The 20277-nt window shown below is 47.2% G+C and overlaps 1 protein-coding gene across 2 annotated transcripts in view; it reads right to left on the bottom strand.

Annotated features, from left to right (window-relative positions):
• SAMD4A (sterile alpha motif domain containing 4A) overlaps positions 1-20277 on the bottom strand; it is a 173613-nt gene that overhangs the window by 78591 nt on the left and 74745 nt on the right. For both annotated transcript variants that reach the window (XM_084835009.1, XM_084835018.1), the window contains one exon: positions 411-929. In XM_084835009.1, coding sequence (XP_084691135.1) covers positions 411-929 — 519 coding nt within the window. The remainder of the gene's footprint in view (positions 1-410; positions 930-20277) is intronic.

The following is a 20277-nucleotide window of genomic DNA, read 5'->3' as shown; positions in this document are numbered from 1 at the left end:
CCAGCTGAATGAGCAGGAGTAGCCCTGGTGCATTAATGATGCCCTTGTGCAGATCCCATTTATTTTACTGAGCCTTACTCTGGAGACATTCCGAGTGCGGGGAAGGGCAACTTGCGGCACTCCAGATGTTGCTGGACTGCAGCAGCCATCATGCCTCACCGCTGGCGATGCTGGCCAGGGCGGATGGAAGCTGCAGTCCAACACCACCTGCCCAGCAGGTTAGAATCTTTGTCTTACGGACATAACCTCTAGCATCCCACAGGTGGCTACCTGAGTCCACCACTTGTGCTGGCCAACTTGTTCGTGTGTGTGTGTGTGTGTGTTGTACCAGTGGAGTTATCCCTCCCTCTTTTCCTACTTCAACCTGCTCCCAATGGAAACTGCCCACCCCACCGAGGTCCCTGACTTACTTGTGCCTGTGCTGGTCCCGATCGTGTTGATGGTTGCAGGGACAGAGGAGGAGGAATAGAGCGGCAAGTGGCCATTCTCACAACCCAGGTTTTTATCCTGCCAGCTGGAGGCATTCACACATATGCCGGAGTCTCGAGAGCTCTGCCACCCGTTGAGCTTATCGTCCGAGTTCTGTCTTTGGTGATAGTAGTGCGACGGTCCGTAATCCACCGAGTCGGACCGGCCTCTGTTTTGGCCGCCGAAGCTTCCCGACGTGCGGTCCTCCAAGTGGTTCAGCCACATGGCCAGAGCGCTCCTGTCCTCCAGGGACGTGGCGGGATGGATCAAGGCGTAGGACAGGAGTTGCCTGCTCTCCTCTATGTGTCGGTTGTGTTCGATCGAGTGAGCCAGGATTCGGGGAAGCAGCTTCATGTACTCCACTTTTGCTTCGATATTCCCAGGCTTCAGTAAAGGCAGGTGAGTTAACAATAAAGAAATCACTTTGTCCTTCGATTCTTGCTGCCACTGGTTAATGATTCCTGTTATGCCAGGGGGAAAAATGGGGAGGGGAGGAGAGTTGTGAAATCAGCAAACAACCCTAGGAAGCAAATAAAAAGATTCAAAGAACACTGCAAATTTCAGGTGGCTTTGCAACACTGATCCCACAGAACAAGAAATGCAGTCTAATTGTTTTTCCCCTTCTGTGGAAAAAAAAGTTTACAAAACAAAAACAAGCAACACACAAACAAACAAATAAGAAAACTGTGGGAGTAACACAGGCTTTTGTGTCACACAGAACCTCAAGGCAGAAAGCATGCAGAATTTCCACATAAACAGACACCAAGGATCCCGGTGCACATTTCCATTTTATGGCAGCTTCTTTTCCCCTAGAAAATACAAATGCATGAAATGTGTATGCATGCGGGGGCAGGGGGGGATATTGCTCCTGGGTCTAAAACAGGGAGGGCATTACAGAATAAATCGTTGAATAAAGCACCAAAAAAAAAGGGGGGGGGGAGTCAACTGCAGGGGCCTGATCTTGCAAGGCGTAAGAGCAAAGAAACCACACCGGTATCCTCTCCACTGTTGCCCTAGAAAAGCCTGCACTGGTGTTCACACACAGCAGCTACCAGAAATGCCCAGCACCACGGGGGTTTCATGCAAACACATCCCCAAAAAGGAACTAGACTACAAAATATTCCAGTGGCCCGCCTGACCCACACGAAAGAACTGCCTGATTCACAGGAAGAACTGCAGAAAAAAACCTACCTTTCTTTCTTTCTGTCTGTCTGTCTGTCTGTCTTTCTGTTTAGCAGTGTTCATATATAAGAAGAACATAAGAAAAACCATGCTGATCAGACCAAGGGTCCATCTAGTCCAGCATTCTGTTCACACAGTGGCCCATGGGGAACTCACAAGCAGGACATGAGTACCAACAGCACCCTCCCACCCATGTTCCCCAGCAACTGGTGTACATAGGATGCTGCTTCTGATACTGGAGGTAGCATAGAGCCATCAGGACTAGTAGCCATTGATAGCCTTCTCCTCTAGGAATTTTTCTAACGACCTTTTAAAGCCATCCAAAGTAGTGGCCATCACTACATCTTGTGGAAGTGAATTCCATACTTTATGTACTGTGTAAAGAAGTCCTTCCTTTTATCTGTCCTGCATCTCCCACCTTCATGGGATGTCCCCGTTGGGTTCTAGTATTATGAGAGAGGGAGATGTTTTTCTGCCCTATAGACTTTGTCCACACCACACATACTTTAGACACCTCTATCGTATTCCCTCTCACTTATTTTTTCTAAACAAAGGAGCCCCAAGCATGGTAACTTTTCCTTGTAGGATGATTCTGGTTGCCCTTTTCTGTACTGTTTTCTGATAATATGGCAGAATGCATAGTTTCCCATATTTTTATTTGTATGGGCTAAACTCTTGGGGCCACAATTATTACAGGTGTTATCGCCTGTTACCACTGGAGTTAGGACCTTAGCTCCAAGAGATGCCACCCTGTATCTCACCTCAGTAATACACTGAGCCTACCTGAGAGACCATGTGCTGCAATCTAACTGTCCTGCAATTTCCTCAGAGCAATAATTCTCAAATGATAAATATTTATGACCTTGTTGACCAACCACACAGGATGAGCATTTATTTCTCATCCCCTGGAAAAATACTTCCCAATAACTGGGAGCCTTTACTTTTGAAAGGCTCTGGGCACTTGCCCTGCAAGTAAATGGTCTTGCTCAGTGTCCCTGTAGAAGTATAGAAGGAGACAAAGAGAAACCCATGGTTGGAAATAAAAAACACTATTTGAATTTTTGGGGTCTGTAGTTAGGTTTTTTAGTTGCCACCCTAATACAGCCTAGCACAAATACTGAACAGAGAGCCAATTATTCATTAAGTGATTTTGATATGTGCCATTTTCTAAAACATTACAATACTTATTTAATAAATGATATACAGTTAAAGTGTACCAATATAAAGGCTCTATTCAGTAGTAAAGCAATGTGTTGTAATAGTCTTCAATCCAACGGGAGTAAGTCCTATTGAAATCAGAAGGCTTTACTTTTGAGTAAACATGCTTAGGATTGCATTGCGCCACAAGCAATATTCACTCTTGCTTAGAAAGGTAGCAACAGGAAGCTTGATTTTACTCAATAAGGACACAATCCCATGCATATTTTGAGAGACAAAGTCCTACAACTCCCAGCATTCCCCAGCCAGTATGGCTGGCTGGGAAATACTGGGAGTTGTAGGGCATTTTTCTGTCTAAACATGCATAGGATTGCACCCTAATCTGTTCTTTTGATGACTGAAGTCAACTTTCCCCAACCCGGTGCCTCCAGTTGTGTTCGACTGCAACTCCCAGCTGGCTGGGAGATGATGGGAATTGCAGCCCAACACATCTGGAGGGCACTGGAGAGGAAAGCTGATTTAAATGAATCCATTCTGGCAGCAGCATTAACAGCAATGGCAAGAAAGACCCAACCTCTCAATCCTGCTTTTCCAGAATCATTCAGAATTCTAGTTGCAATTCTGAGTCCTTGTGTCAGGGTCTACCCTTCCGATGCATCTTGAATATGAAACGACAGCTTGTCCGGGATTACATTCATCACTGCCTTGTGCTCACATTGTGAGAATTCCACTTGGAGGCAGAAGGCAGACAAGCTGACGGAGAGCCAAATGCCTCTGTATGTGGGTTATAGCTGGGTCACAGATAAAGTGGGCACTCGCTGAAGGTAGTTGTTACAGAAGGAAGGAAGCTGAACGCCTGCGCAGGAGAGAACGACAAGCATCCCATTTCACCAGCGCATATGCGCCTGAATTGGCTAGACCTACATAGTCCTATGGATGTCATGCACACAACCCCCCCCACACACACACACAATGTAACACTCAAGTCCCAAACCCACACAAGTCTCTTGGGTTTCACATGATCCCCCACCCCACCCCCCACAACACAACTAGCTGAAAATGCAGGTGGCTATTTCAGGATAGTTTCTACTTAGACCTTTAAAAACCACCAAACACTGAGTGGCTTAAAATGCTCTTTTTGAAAAGGTAGCCTTCAGAACAGTCCTTCCTAAACCAGGATTGGGGGACCTCTTTTGTGCAAAGGGTTGCCGCCAATGGTGGATGGAACCAGAGTTTCCAGCCTTGCAGGACTGTATAATGCTCTCTCTCTCTCTCTCTCTCTCTCTGCGTGTGCCACCACATTCCCCTCAGAGAGCTTCTCCAAAATTGAATTAGGCCCTTGGGTTGAAAGAGGCTCTCCAACCCAACTTTTAATGGTTTGGAGGGGGGCGCCCTTTCTGCTACTACACGGGTAGCAACATAATCCAAAGAGATGGACCACAGCTCAGTGCTGGAGCATAGGCCTTGCACAAGACATTCCTGGGTTGAATCCCTGGGGTGTCCAACGACAAGTGATGAGAAAGATCAGAAATACTGGGCTAGGCAGAAAACAGTCTGACCTTGCACAAGGCAGCTTCCTATGCGCTGAGACTCTCCAAGACTTTCACAGCATAGATGATAGGTGCAGGGGAATCACTGAGGCATCAACGCTACCCAGAAGACAGTGATACAGGCATTAGTAACCTCAAGACTGGATTATTGCAATGCGCTCTATGTGGGGCTGACCTTAAGGCTGCTCCAGAAGCTGGAGCTAGTGCAGAAGGCAGCCGCTCAGCTGTTGTTGGGAGCTGCCCCTTTTCAGCATGCGACTCCTTTGTTGAGGGAACTGCACTGGCTGCTTATTCACTCCCGGGCCAGGTTTAAGGTTTTGGCACTACCATACAAAGTCTTAAACAACTTGGGACCAGGATACCTGAGATAGCGCCTTCTCCATTACCAACCTGCCTGATCACTGAAGTCATCAGAGGGCCTGGTCCTGGTGGTTCCACATGGACCAATGGCCCGAATGGAGTCTACCAGGAGAAGAGCCTTCAGTGTGGTGGCTACCTTCCTTTGGAACTCCCTGCCTCTGGAGGTCAGGCAGACAAACACCAGGTTGTTTTTGGCACCTCCTGAAACCAGCTCTTTTCCAGGAAGCCTTCCTTGGTTAACCAGTCTGAGTTTTATTGGCACTCTGTTTTTTAAAGAATAATTTTAATATCATGTTTCATTCTTTGTTTTATCTTTTGTTAATTTTATCTCTTGTTGTTCACTGCTCCGGAATCTGTTTTGATGCAGAGCGGTATACAAATTCTGTAAATAAATAACAGATAAGACTCTTGGCAGGTGAGATTCCAGGAGGCAAGACAACCTGGGCCATCTCACTGCTGTGAAGAGGACGTTTGCACACTGTTCTGAAAGCCAACTGATCTAATACATTCTTTGAATGTAGAGTGAAAATGTAGAAAAATGACTGTACTCCAGGGTATCAGCAGTATGGGGAACATGGATCTAAAGACACCAAAATACCGGCGAGGTATTCTTATGGAGCCAGTTGAGAGTAAGTCTGCTGTTTTTAAACAACAATAACAGAACAAGAATCAGACATTTTGCAGTAACAAGGAAGCTGTCCTCAGTAGACTCATACAGTTTTGTCAGAATGTGTTTGAGTAATGAATACAAATTTGTCACCAGGGAGTTTCAACCTAGGCACACACAAAAATCCTGCAGTGTTTTTTCTACGATTTATAAACAAGACAGCAATTTATAACAAGCAACAAGGACTATAATTAAAGACCATGAGGATTTTTTAAAAGGAAGAAAGATACACTGCCCAAGGAATCAAAGAATTCTGGCCTTCGTTTGCTGCTCTGCAATGCCAGGTCTGTTACCCAGAAAACCTCCCTCATCCATGACATGATCCTGGATGAGGGTGCAGACCTGGCATGTATTACGGAGACCTGGCTGGCCGAGGCTGCTGCTCCAACCCTTGCAGCCATGTGTCCAGCCGGATTTTCGTATGCACAGCAGCCGAGGGCTGGGGATCGGGGAGGGGGAGTGGCTGTCATCTACCCAGAGTCCTTGGTCTTCACCAGACCCCCTCTCCGGGAGACCAAGGTTGTTGAGTGCATGTACTGGAGGTTGGGCCCGAAGGGCAGTCTGGGGATTCTGCTCGTGTACCGTCCACCCCGCTGCACGACTGACTCCCTGGCCAAGGTGCTTGAGGTGGTCTCTGATGTGCGTGTGCAGTCCCCTAACTTATTGGTGTTGGGGGACTTCAACGTACATTCAGGGGCCGTCCTCACAGGGGCACCTCGGGACTTCATGGAGACCATGGCTTCCTGGGAGCTGCACCATATTCCAACTGTGCCCACCCATGTAGCCGGTCATGCACTAGACCTTGTGTTTGGTTCTGGAGAAGTGGGGAGTGATGTGGAAGTCGGGGGTATATCCACCACCCCCTTGTCATGGTCAGATCACTATCTGGTGACTTTGGACTTCTTGGTTCCACAACCCCTCCGCAGGGCAGGAGGACCCATTAAAATGGTCCGCCCCAGGCATCTTATGGATCCAAATGGATTCCTAAACGCGCTTGGGGATTCTCTGGGGTACACCAACGGCCACTCAGTTGAGACCCTGGTGGGTGGCTGGAATGCCGCAATCACTGGGGCATTAGATTGGGTGGCCTCAAAACACCCTCTCCCCCTGAACAGGGCTCGGACTGCACCATGGTTCAATCCGCAGTTACGAGCTCTGAAACAGGAGGTGAGATGGCTAGAGCCCTGGTGGCGTTAGTCTCGCTCCAAAGGCGATCAGACATGGGTTAGAGCTGTATCTTCAGCCTATCACATGGTTGTGAAGGCAGCAAAAAAGGGATATTATGCTGCCTCTATCGTGTCTGCAGTGTGCTATCCCAGGAGGCTGTTCCAAGTAGTCTGGAGCCTGGTCGGTCCTGTGGCTCCGGAACCACTGGAGCATTCTAAGGCCTCCTGCGAGGCCTTGGCAAGGCACTTTGTAGATAAAATTGATCGGATTAGGAGTATTATTCCGTGCACTGTGGATACAGTTAGCGAGCAGGAAGCAGTCTGTGGCACACCGGTTTTGTGGGATCGGTTCCAGCTTCTTCCTCCTGATGAAGTGGACAAGGTGTTTTCATCTGTAAGGCTGACCACCTGCTTACTTGATCCTTGCCCATCTTGGCTCATTATGAGCTGCAGAGGGGATCAAGGAGGTGGTGAACGCCTCCCTTGAGGAGGGAGTGATGCCATCAGCCCTCAAGGAGGCAGTGATAAGACCGCTCTTAAAGAAGCCCTCCTTGGATCCCCAAGTTCTGAATAACTTTCGCCCAGTCTCGAATCTGCCTTTTTGGGGCAAGGTAATTGAGTGGGTGGTGGCGATGCAGTTGAAGGCACACTTGGAAGAAGCCGATCATCTAGATCCATTTCAGTCGGGCTTCAGGCCTGGGCATGGGACAGAAACGGCCTTGGTCGTCCTGGTGGATGATATGAGGAGGGCTCTGGATAGGGGCGAATGCTCCTTTCTTGTTCTCCTCGACCTTTCAGCAGCTTTTGATACCGTTGACCATGGTATCCTCCTGGACCGCCAATGCCACCTGGGCATTGGAGACACCGTATTGCGGTGGTTCTGGTCCTTCCTCTCCAGCAGGTACCAGAGGGTAGCACTGGGAGAGGAGGTTTCGGACCCGTGGCCACTCACTTGTGGGGTGCCACAGGGTTCCATCCTCTCCCTGATGCTATTTAACATCTATGTGAAGCTGCTGGGGGCTATCATCAGGAGGTCTGGGGTGCAGTGTCATCAGTATATGGATGACACGCAGCTCTACCTCTTGTTCAAATCTTCACCAAGGTTGGCTGTAGAATCCTGGACCAAATGTCTGGAGATGGTGAGTGGCTGGATGGGGAGGAATAAGCTGAAGCTGAATCCTGACAAGACCAAGGTACTTTTGGTGGGAGATAAGAGGAGGTTGGGGGATGCTGACCTGGTGTCGAATGGGGTACGGTTACCCTTGAAAGACCAGGTCCGCAGCTTGGGGGTCATCTTAGACTCCCAGCTGTCCATGGAGGCTCAGGTGTCAGCTGTGAGCGGGACAGCGCTGTACCAACTCCATCTGATACGGCGGCTGCGCCCCTTCCTTCCCGACCGTCTCCTCCCATCTGTAGTACATTCCCTGGTCTCCTCTCATTTAGACTGTTGTAATGCACTCTATGTGGGGTTACCCTTGAAGATGGTTCGGAAGCTGCAGCTGGTACAGAACGCGGCGGCTCGCCTGATTAAAGGCAGCTACTGGCGAGATCACATCACTCCAGTGCTAAAGGAGCTGCACTGGCTACCAGTTGTTTTCTGGGCCAAATTCAAGGTGTTGGTTTTGACCTTTAAAACCCTATAAGGCTCCGGCCCAGCCTATCTCAAGGAGCGCCTCCAGCAACACCAGACAGTTGTTGTTGTTCAGTCGTTCAGTCGTGTCCGACTCTTCGTGACCCCATGGACCATAGGACGCCAGGCCTTCCTGTCCTGCGCTCTCTCCCGGAGTGTGCTCAAGTCCATATTCATTGCATCGGTGATGCTATCTAGCCATCTCATCCTCTGCTGTCCCCTTCTCCTTTTGCCTTCAATCAGTCTTTCCCAGCATCAGGGTCTTTTCCAGAGAGTTTTCTCTTCACATTAGGTGGCCAAAATGTTTCAGCTCCAGCTTCAGTATCTGTCCTTCCAATGAGCGCTCAGGGTTGATTTCCTTTAGTATGGTCTGGTTTGACATCATTGCAGTCCAGGGGACTCGTAAGAGTCTTCTCCAGCACCACAGTTCGAAAGCATCAATTCTTCGGCGCTCAGCCTTCCTTATAGTCCAGTTCTCACAGCCATACATTACTACTGGGAAAACCATAGCTTTGATTATGCAGACCTTTGTCGGAAAGGTGATGTCTCTGCTTCTTACTATACTGTCTAGGTTTGCCATAGCTTTCCTCCCAAGGAGCAAGCGTCTTTTAATTTCATGGCTACAGTCACCGTCTGCGGTGATCTTGGAGCCCAAGAAAGTAAAATCTGTCACTGCTTCCATTTCTTCCCCTTCTATATGCCAGGAAGTGATGGGGCCAGATGCCACGATCTTAGTTTTTTTAATGTTGAGTTTCAAACCAGCTTTTGCAGTCTCCTCTTTCACCCTCAACAAGAGGCTCTTGAGATCCTCTTCGCTTTCTGCCATTAGGGTGGTATCGTCTGCATATCAGAGGTTGTTGATAATTCTCCCAGCAATCTGAATTCCGACCTGTGATTCATCCAACCCGGCGTTTCTCATGATGTACTTTGCATATAAGTTAAATAAGCAGGGTGACAATATGCAGCCTTGTCGTACTCCTTTCCCAATTTTGAACCACTCGGTTGTTCCATGTCTGGTTCTTACTGTTGCTTCTTGTCCCTCGTACAGGTTTCTCAGGAGACAGGTAAGGTGGTCTGGTACTCCCATCACTTTCAGAATTTGCCAGTTTGTTGTGATCCACACAATCAAAGGCTTTAGCGTAGTCAATGAAGCAGAAATAGACGTTTTTCTGGAATTCTCTTGCTTTCTCCATGATGCAGCGAATGTTGGCAATTTGATCTCTAGTTCCTCTGCCTCTTCGAAACCCAGCTTGCACTTCCAGTAGTTCTCGGTTCGCATACTGCTGAAGCCTAGCTTATAGGATTTTAAGCATAACCTTGCTGGCATGTGAAATGAGCGCAATTGTGTGGTAGTTTGAACACTCTTTGGCGTTGCCCTTCTTTGGAATTGGAATGTAAACTGACCTTTTCCAGTCTTGCGGCCATTGTTGAGTGTACCAAATTTCTTGGCATATTGAATGCAGCACTTTAACAGCATCATCTTTTAGGATTTTAAATAGCTCAGCTGGAATACTGTCATGTCCGCTAGCTTTGTTGTTAGTAATGCTTCCTAAGGCCCACTTGACTTCACTCTCGAGGATGTCTGGCTCAAGTTCAGTGACCGCACTATCATGGCTATCAGGGACATTCAGATCTTTCTTGTATAGTTCTTCTGTGTATTCTTTCCACCTCTTCTTAATCTCATCTGCTTCTGTTAGGTCCCTGCCTTCTTGGTCCTTTATCATGCCCGTCTTTGCACAAATATGTTCTCTTGAGATCTCCGATTTTCTTGAAGAGATCTCTAGTCTTTCCCATTCTGTTGTTTTCCTCGATTTCTTTGCATTGTTCATTTAAGAAGGCCTTCTTGTCTCTCCTTGCTATTCTCTGGAACTCTGCATTCAGTTGGATATATCTTCCCCTTTCTCCCTTGCTTTTCGCTTCCCTTCTTTCCTCAGCTACTTGTAAAGCCTCAACAGACAGCCACTTGGCTTTCTTGCATTTCTTTTTCTTGGGGATGGATTTCGTTGCTGCCTCCTGAACAATGTTACGGACCTCCGTCCATAGTTCCTCAGTCACTCTGTCTATCAGGTCTAATCCTTGAAATCTATTCCTCACCTCCACTGTATATTCATCAGGGATATGATTGAGGTCATACCTGAATGGTTTAGTGGTTTTCCCGACGTTCTTCAATTTAAGCCGAACTTTTGCAAGAAGCAGCTCATGATCTGAGCCACAGTCAGCTCCAGGTCTTGTTTTGACTGACTGTATAGAGCTTCTCCATCTTTGGCTGCAAAGGACATAATCAATCTGATTTCGATATTGACCATTTGGTGATGTCCATGTGTAGAGTCACCTCTTGTGCTGTTGGAAAAGAGTGTTTGCTATGATCAGCATGTTCTCTTGGCAAAACTCTATTAGCCTTTGTCCTGCTTCATTTTGTACACCAAGGCCATGCCTGCCTGTTATCCCGGTGATTTCTTGACTTCCTAGTTTAGCATTCCAATCCCCTATGATGAAGAGGACATCTTTTTTTGGTTTTAGTTCTAGAAGGTGTTGTAGGTCTTCATAGAACCGATCAACCTCAGCTTCTTTGGCCTCAAAATCAGCCTCAGAGGGCCTTCTCTCTGTCCCATCAGCCAGGACAGCTAGGCTGGTGGGAACGAGGGAGAGGGCCTTCTCTGTGGCGGCCCCCACTCTGTGGAACTCTCCCTAGGGAACTCCGCCATGCCCCCTCTTTAACGAGCTTCTGCCATGCATTAAAAACATGGTTGTTCAGGCAGGCATTTGGGGTGGGCTAGGGTAATTTTAGAAATTTTATGTTTTTAATGTTGAATTTTATTGTATGAACTGTTTTCATTGTTGTACATTGCCCTGAGTGGCTGGGTGACTGGCCAGATGGGTGATTAATACATTTAGTTAGTTAGTAACTAAGCAAGTAAGCAAATAAATAAATAAATAAATAAATAAATAAATAAAGCGTCACAGCAGCGGACGGTGTATTATTCCTACACAAGTATTTATAAATTTATTTATAAAACGTTTCTGTACTGCCTTGCAGCTCTAAAAAAAGAGCACAATGCCACAGTGGTACGTTTAAGGGCTCCAGTTGTTGGCAAATTGCCCTTAAATTGCTGTTTTATTACAGCCTTGCTTTCAGTTTAACATACTCTGTAAAATGATCCTTTTTCTCCTAAGTTCATTCAGATAATTTCCTCAGGCAAGAGGAACAGCTGAAAACGAGACAGGCATGTCTAGAAAGGTATTCAAGGAGAAAACACACACAGCTTAATAGCACAGCTGAAAGATGACAATATCCCAATGGGACGTAGTTTTAAGGTATAAAATGAGAAATTTAACTGCAAGGAGAAGCCCAGCCTAATTAAGTAAAGCGTGTTGGTGCTCATCTTCAATCCCCAGAAGAAAAGCCAACAAAAATAGAGCCAGTCCGATGGTCCATCTAGAAATACATTAGCAGCGCCACTTCAAGGGTGGTGGTGGTGACCTGATAGCACCCTTGCTGCCTTATAAAACACACACACACCTCTCCTGGAGCCAAGAAAAATTATCCTGCAGATTTCCAGCACTGATAAAAGCTGCTCACACATGTCTTATTCCTGTTGGTATCAGGGGTGTTGCTAGGTTCTTAAAAGATCCGGGGCACAGGCCCATAACACAAATTTGCATGTGCATATGTCTGCGTCTAAGGTCACCTCTAATATATATATATATATACATGCGTGCGTGTGTGTGTGTGTGTGTATGTGTGGTGTAATTGCGTGTATGTGTGTGTATAGATTACATACATACGTATGTAAGAAGTGTAAACTGACTCCCCACCCCACTTCTACTCAGATCCCAATTCAGCATTTTGGAAAACATCCCGCTTCTGCTTGGGCCAATTTGTAATCAGTCCACTTCAGCTCAGCATCAAACGTGAGTCAAGGTTTGGAAAAATGAGTCTTTATGCTTCCTGTTGACTACTATGGGAAATTCAGGGAAAAAACCTGTAATGTTTTTCTCTTTGTCAGAACTGGATGATAATTTCAGGCATAGTCGCCCCCTAGAAGGGGATTATACCTGCCCAATGTCAGAAAAATAGGTGCAGGGTTCATCTTTTGATTTTCTTTTAAAGGGAATTGCCAATAACATTTTTCTTACTTGGAAGAATTGGATGAAAATTTCAGGATTCATTGCCCCATCATAGGAGATCATGTCTGCCAAATTCCAGAATGACAGCCACAGCTGTTTTTGTGCAAGGGTAGCCTTGGCATTTTGAGGTCTCCAAAGGAGGACATACATATCTCCCTATGTTCCTTGTGGACCACTGTTCTGAAAATTACAGACAGCCTAGAGGTGTCCCTAAGTAAGAAACCAGCAAAGTTTCAGAAAGATAGGTGTAGCAGTTCATGTGGAAGGGAAGTTTTTTATCTAGATCCATTTCAATCGGGCTTCAGGCCTGGTTTTGGAATGGAAACTGCCTTGGTCGCCCTGTGGGATGACCTCTGCTGGGAGAGAGACGGGGGAGTGTGACCCTGTTGATTCTCCTGGACCTCTCAGCGGCTTTTGATACCATCGACCATGGTATCCCTCTGGATAGGTTGTCTGGGTTAGGAGTTGGAGGCACTGCACTACAGTGGTTCCGCTCCTACTTGGATGGCCGATTCCAGAAGGTGGTGCTGGGGGATTATTGCTCTGCGCCATGGCAATTGTGCCATGGGGTTCCACAGGGCTCTATTTTATCTCCCATGCTGTTTAACATCTACATGAAACCGCTGGGGGAGGTTATCCGGAGGTGTGGGCTGAGGTGCCATCAATATGCAGATGACACCCAGCTCTACCTCTCTTTCTCATCAAACCCAGGTAAGGCAGTGGCTGTTCTAAATCAGTGCCTGGGCACTGTAATGGACTGGAGTAGGGCCAATAAACTGAAACTCAATCCAGACAAGATGGAGGTACTGTTAGTGGGTGGTTCATCTGCCTGGCTAGGTGATATTCAGCCTGTTTTGGAGGGGGTTGCACTCCCCTAAAGGATCAGGTTCGTAGTCTGGGGGTGCTCTTGGATCCAGAACTGTCACTTGAGGCACAGGTGAACTCAGTGGCATGGAGCACTTTTTATCAGCTTAGGCTGGTATACCAACTACGCCCTTATCTGGACAGAGATAGCCTAGCTACAGTTATCCACGCTCTGATAACTTCTCGTTTGGATTACTGCAGTGCGTTATACGTGGGGCTGCCTTTGAAAACAGTCCGGAAACTTCAGCTGGTCCAAATTAGGGCAGCAAGATTGTTCACAGGGACTGGCCAGCGAGCTCATATTACGCCAGTACTTTTCAGCTGCACTGGCTGCCAGATTCAAAGTGCTGGTATTAACATTCAAAGCCCTTAACGGCTTGGGGCCAGGTTACCTGAAGGATCGCCTCCTCCCATATGTGCCTGCCCGGACCTTAAGATCATCCTCAGCGGCCCTTCTCCATGAGCCCCTGCCAAAGGAAGTGAGGTGGGTGGCTACTAGGAGGAGGGCTTTTTCTGCTGTGGCACCCCGGCTCTGGAATGAGCTCCCTAGTGAGGTTCGCCTGGCACCTACATTGTATCCTTTCCAGCGCCAGGTGAAGACTTTTTATTTTCCCAGGCATTTTAGCATTTTAGCTTTCTAGATTTTTAGTTTTGCTGTTTTAAATCTGTATTTTAAATTCCAGCGCTGCTGCTAGGTTTTACTGTGGTTGTATTGTTATATTGTGGTTTTAATGTTCTATATATTTTAAATTGTTTTATTGTGTGCCGTTTGGTTTTAATTTTTGTGAACCGCCCAGAAAGCTTTGGCTATTGGGCAGTATAGAAATGAAATAAATAAATTCTCCAATCTGGGGAAGGGAGTTATTTGCTTTTCCCTTCCCTTCACACTACCCCCCCTCCCCCGCAATAGCTTTTGGGTAAATTTGTATGAAAATGCACAGGTCATTATAGGTATCCCCCAGGCACGAAACCTGCAAAGTTTCTGAAGGATATATATGCATGCAAATTTAGAATTACTAGAATTTTTTTACATTTTACCAATGTTAGCAGCAGGGGAACATGAGTGAGAAGGTGCTATTGCACTCATGTCCTGCTTGTGGGTTTCCCATGGGCATCTGGTTGGCCACTGTGTGAACAAAATGCTGGACTAGATGGACCTTGGTCTGATGCAGCACAGCTCTTCTTATAGTCTTAAATATACAGTGCCTCTGAGCATATGCAGAACGCTTTTCTTTCACCACTGAGCACTTACATTCTCCCCCTATAAATTCTATTCCCCTCCATGCAACCATCCCTCCTCATCCTACCATCCTCAAGCAACCCTTCATAAAAGCAGATGTCTTGTTTTGTGCAACTCTCCTCCTCCTCCTCCTTGGTATGCACAAGCTCTCATTGTATCTTTCTCCCCAATACTTCATTTGTGCCAAGACTTCACCAGGATTCAGCCAATGAGTCTGTTTTCAAATCTAGGGCTAAGTTATGGAAAAACTCTGAGCATGTACTCAGTGCCTTTCCCTCACCACTGAAGCTAGAATTCACGCAAAATGAAAAAAACACAAATGACAAAACATGGATAGGACTTAGCTGAAAGGGTAGTTAGTTCATTAGTCTGGAACTGAGTAGGCACTGTATTAAGGCTGCAGTACCATTCTCACAACTCAGGACTCATTTCTGAGTAAACATGCAGGACATCAGGGTGCAAACCTCCCTGCAAAAGTAACTTGTGCTGGAATCCTATGCACTTTCCTGAGGGTAAGCCTATTTAAACATAATATGGCTTCTGAGTAGGCATACATAGCATTGTACACATGAGCAGTATTTATCTCCCCTCCACTTAAAAAACAAACTCCAAACTCCTATTTTTATTAAAGCTTTCTGTTCATAGGAACATAGGAAGCTGCCTTATACTGAGTCAGACCCAGGGTCCTTCTAGCCCAGTATTGTCGACGCTGACCGGCAGCAGTGGCTTTCCAGGGTTTCCGGCCAGATTCTTTCCCTGCCATACCTGGAGATCATAGAATCATAGAATAGTAGGGTTGGAAGGGGCCTACAAGACCATCGAGTCCAACCCCCTGCTCAATGCAGGAATCCAAGTCAGAGCATCCCTGACAGACGGCTGCCCAGCCTCATCTTGAATGTCTCCAGCATGGGAGAGCCCACCACCTCCCTAGGGAATTGGTTCCATTGCTGTATTGCTCTAACAGTTTTTCCTGATGTTCAGCCAGAATCTGGCTTCCTGTCACTTGAGCCCATTATTCCGTGTCCTGCACTCTGGGATGATGGAGAAGAGATGCTGGCCTTCCTCTCTGTGACAACCTTTCAAGTACTTGATGGTGGGGATTGAACCTGGAACCTTCTACATGCTAAGCATGTGCTCTACCACTGAGCTACTGTCCTTCCTATTGCTGGATAATGGCAACTGACAAACAAAACATCCCCAGTTTTTTTTCCCTGCAACCACGTGAACCCACTTTTCTCAAAGATTTGAGTGAGAAGGAGAAAAAACAACCCTCTTGTCTGTTTCTATAAAGTCAAATACAGTTCAGAACTTCTCTTGCCCACCGAAGAGAATTCTCTTTAAGAATACCCCAAGATATGCTCTGGGTGGAATAAAGAAGAGAAAGAAAGAAAGAAAGAAAGAAAGAAAGAAAGAAAGAAAGAAAGAACAGGATAAGGGAGGGAAGAAGAAAAGATTGGAAATGGGGGTAGGGGGGCAGTGGGGGGTAGGAGAGAATTCCCTAAGCCAAGTGGCTCCTTTTAGAGAGGTAGTATTTCAGAGGAATGTAGGAGGCTGTGGAGGGTTTGTAAGGATTGTGCATACTTAAATTAACTTTATGAGGTGAGGTGGCTGAGGGCTTTTTCTAGCTCTTAAAAAAACATTAGAACCTATTTAAAAGCCCCAGCAGTTCCTCGATCACGATGCCACATAGTTCTAACCATTCTTTAGGAATAATTCGAGTTCTACAGATATTTAGGAGAAATTAAAGTGGAGGGGGAGAAAGAAGTTTGTGGAGGCTGATTGGATCATTTGCTGTACTGAAGCTAATAAACTTCTGCAGAAGCCAAAGGTTCCAGTTTGGGGCAGTAAAATCAGATGCTGTGTGAAATACCAGTATTTCACATGGAGCTCTTTCTTCCTTTCCTTCTCCCTCTTCAAAATTTCATTGCAAGCAAGCTCCCAACAGTGGACATGTAAGAGCAGAAAAGTAGGGGGAGAGAGAAAAAAACAATGGGCAGACTGTGGAAGGAAAGTGGCACTCTCCCCTCTATTTTAAAAGGGTGCTGCATTCACACTGGAGTTCCCATTGGTCTGCCAAGGGAGTGAGTTCTAAGGCCTCCTAGTAACAGCAAGGCTACTGAGCTCAGAGGGAAGAAGCAGATTTGTATTAAGTAGGGCTGTGAACTGCTTCGGATCCGGATCTGAATTCTGAACCAAAGCAGCATGATTTGGAGCAAATCGGTTCAGATCTGACGTGGGTCCAGATTGGTCCAAATTTCCTCAGATCACTTCAGACATTTCTGAAGCCCAGACAGCTTGTCTGGGAAATGTAACGATTTCCTTAAGATTAGGGAGGGGGAGAGGAGGAGTTGGGAGAGGGGAACTGAGCCTTGGCAAGTGACATCTAGCTGTCAATAGGGCTAAACTTTTAACCCAGCAGTCTCCAATCACAGTGGGGTGATTGAGAGTGGGGTGCAATCACTCCTCTATAAGGAAAAGCTTCATTGTTTGGCGATTTAATTTAAAGGCAAATAAGGGGGGGACGTTTATAAAATTATAGGGAGTAGTGAAAGTGCAGCAGTGCAATAAATAAGCCAAGTCCAGTGTGACTTTTCCCAGGTAATGTGTATTGCAGCCGAAGAGATGTTTAACTTTTTTCTTCCCTTAATGAGGAGCTCAGGTCATCTAGTGAAGCTGAATAGTGGCAGATTCAGGAGAGACAAAAGGAAAGTACCATTTGCACTTCAAAAACACTTACACAAGAGATTCGGGATATCAACAGTTGCTTCCGAGCCTGAGGCAACAGCCTATCCAGTGCGGGGCAGGACGAGTGGTGAGGAGCAGATCTCCTCCTCGCTCCCCCTGCTCTGCTTTCGTGGCTAGACAGCCGATTTTGTCTGTCTAGCTGTGGGACCTTGAAGTGCAGGAAGCGGCATCCGGACGACACATAGTGTCAGGGTGGACACTGAGCCCATAGAAACCCAGAGTAGTTCTGATTCTGAGGAAGAGCAGCCGCTCCTGGGAGAGGAGCGTGCTCATCCTTCCCAGGGCCAACAGCTGGCAGAGATTCCTCCCACCGGCATTCCTGACATAGATAGCAGTCCCAGGAGTGAGACAGCGCGGGAAGAAGACTTGCTGGATGCGTGACGCCGACGCAGGGAGTGGTGCCAAATGGAGGGTGCGGAAAGGAGGCGTAGTGCCCAGTTGGTGCGCAAACAACGGTTGCGCCCAGAAGATGCAAGGGAAAAGGGGAGGGACTCTCCCTAGCCCGTAAGTTCAGGGTATGACAGTGATTCTCCTTCAAACGGGGACCAACTGTTCCAACTTAGGGCATAGGTACTCTGCTGCTCATAGCTAGTTGCTAACAGTAGAGTTGTTAAGTTGTAAAAGAGGAATAAAGCTTTGAAAAGAATCCCTCTGTCTGTGTCTGGACTTGGCTACTGGATTAGACTGAAAGAGGCCGCCAAGGAGCCCTTGACACATAGGATGTGTCATACCAGCATTTCTGACTTCCCCGCCCTGCCCATGCCCCATTTTTGCCACTCCGTGCTGCTCTTCCGAGCGTGGGGCCGATCCAAGCTGCCTACGAGGCAGTGCGGAAAGGGTTGGGGGCCAGTTCCCAGGAACCGACTTATCCTATGGCCATCTAACCACTAACTAGTGGCCATAGGATTGTGCCCTTAAACATCTTCTGATTAGGATCTCTAATCCCCTGTGTGGCTTGACATTTTTACCTTTTGTTTTAAAAAGGAAACTTTATGCATGGCTAGCACAAAAGCCACTGGACCTAACTGTCTGAAGTTTGGCAGGTTCAGTCAACTCCATAGGGGCTGCGAGGTCCCAAATTCCATGCACCTATGTGGAAGCACACAAAAAAATAGCTCTTTGCTTTGACAGATTTCTTGAAAAAAGTACATTTTACCTGTGACTAGCACAAAAGCCACTGGATCTAACTGCCTAAAATTTGGCAGGTTTAATCACCTCTATGGGGGCTACTAGGTCTCCAAATTTCATGTATTTATCATACAAATTAAAAACGTTATGGTCGTTTCTGTTTTCCAATGCTAATCAATGGGAAAATGTAAAAAAAAAGGCAATTAGGACAGCTCAAAAGATTTGGGGCACAGCTCAGAAGATCCAGGCCCGTGCCCAGGTCGGCCCCTCTCTAACAACGCCCATGGTTGGTATCCATTATATAAAATGTCATTTGGTCTGCAGACCTACTTCCTAACTCTTACTGCGACTCCCCCATGAAAATCAGTCCCAGCACTATGCTTTCAATGTATGCCTTCTGCCTTTCTGGAGGGGAGATTTGATAATACTCCAGCCCATCAAAGACTGTATTTGTGGGTCTAGGGCGGTTGAGGATGTTTCCCACTATTTACTAAGATGTCCCCTCTATGACCATCCTAGGCATAAATTTCTTGCTATTATTCTCAGTCCCTGTCAAACAGACCCCTCTTAGACCAGATGTGTGCTCTCCCTTCTTGCACTGATGTTTGTACTACTGTTCACGTACCAAAATTTGCCTTGGCAACAAGAAAAATATGCGCCGAATTCCAAACAGCTTGCGGGGGGTGGGGAGATATGTTTCTGTTGGATAAGGGTATGCTTGTATATATAAATATTAGGGCTGTGCATGCACCCCCAACATGTTTCGAAGGCCAATTCAGAGCTTCCGAATTGGCCCTGATCGGCCTCAGTCCACTCTGGACCTGGTCCAACCTGCTTTGGACTCTGGGTCTGAAGCAAGATTTGGTCATCTGGATTGCACTCGCCATGCAAGCCCCCTGCTCCTTACCTGGGCCTGTCGACCTCTTCAAGGGAGCTGCCATTTTCTTTTAAAACGGCTACTCCTCTATTTCTGGAAATCAAATCCTTTGTAAATGGCAGCTGTAAGGCAGTCATTTACACCAGGGCTCCCCAACCCACGGGGCCACGGACAGGTACCAGTCCGTGTCCTGTTAGGAACCGGGCCATACAGCAGGTGAGTGTAGGGGTGTGTGAAACCCCCTTACCTTGGGTCTGCGGGGGTCCGCAGCAGGGGGAGGTGATCCGTCCCTCCCTCCCGGAATCTTCGCCGGCCCTGGCCGGCTCTGCTCCTCAGCAAGTCCGCAGAGCTGCCGGCCGGCTCTGGCTCCTGGCGGACTTCCAGCTGCTGGGAAGCAAATGGTGTCCACATAGCAGACGCCATTTGCGCCCCTGTTCTTCAAGTAATAGGCTACATAAATCTTTGCGTAGCCTATTACTGCAAAGAACACAGACGCAAATGGACCCACCCAGTCCATGGAAAAATTGTCTTCCACGAAATCGGTCCCTGGTGCCAAAAAGGTTGGGGACCGCTGATTTACACCACATTACAGGCGTAAATGGCCCATTTATGCCTGTAATGAAATGACTGCCTTACAGCCACCACTTGCACACGATTTGATATCCAGATCGCCATTTTAAACAAAAATGGTGACTCCCTTGAAGAGGCTGATGGCTGCGAGTACTCCAACGAGCCCAGGTAAGGTGCAGGGGGCTCGGGCTCTCATTGGGCACGTCTGGGGGGGGGGGCGGGACGAGCGGGACTTCAGGATTGACTGGATTGGTCTGAAGCGATCCAGATCAATCTGACCTGCTTTAGGCCGATCCCAACCTGCTTCGGATTCGGACCAATTCGGGCCAAATTGCCCTGCCTCAGCTCAGAATTCAGTTCCGAAGCAGTGCACAGCCCTAATAAATATGACTGAATTCTTTTCTTTTCTTTTCATGCATACTGTGGTGGCCTATGCCTCCAAGCAGTAAGGTTTGTGAATTTAGAGGGAAGCATTACAGTGATTCACATGGGGAGGGGCAAGAGTGAGGACCAACACCTCCATGGCAAGGGAAGCAACCCACTG

The sequence above is a fragment of the Heloderma suspectum genome, chromosome 1 (assembly GCF_057233095.1).
Source record: "Heloderma suspectum isolate Gila_16-S chromosome 1, 16-S_ref, whole genome shotgun sequence".
Classification (NCBI taxonomy): domain Eukaryota; kingdom Metazoa; phylum Chordata; class Lepidosauria; order Squamata; family Helodermatidae; genus Heloderma; species Heloderma suspectum.
This window is presented reverse-complemented; position numbering and strand designations above follow the sequence as displayed.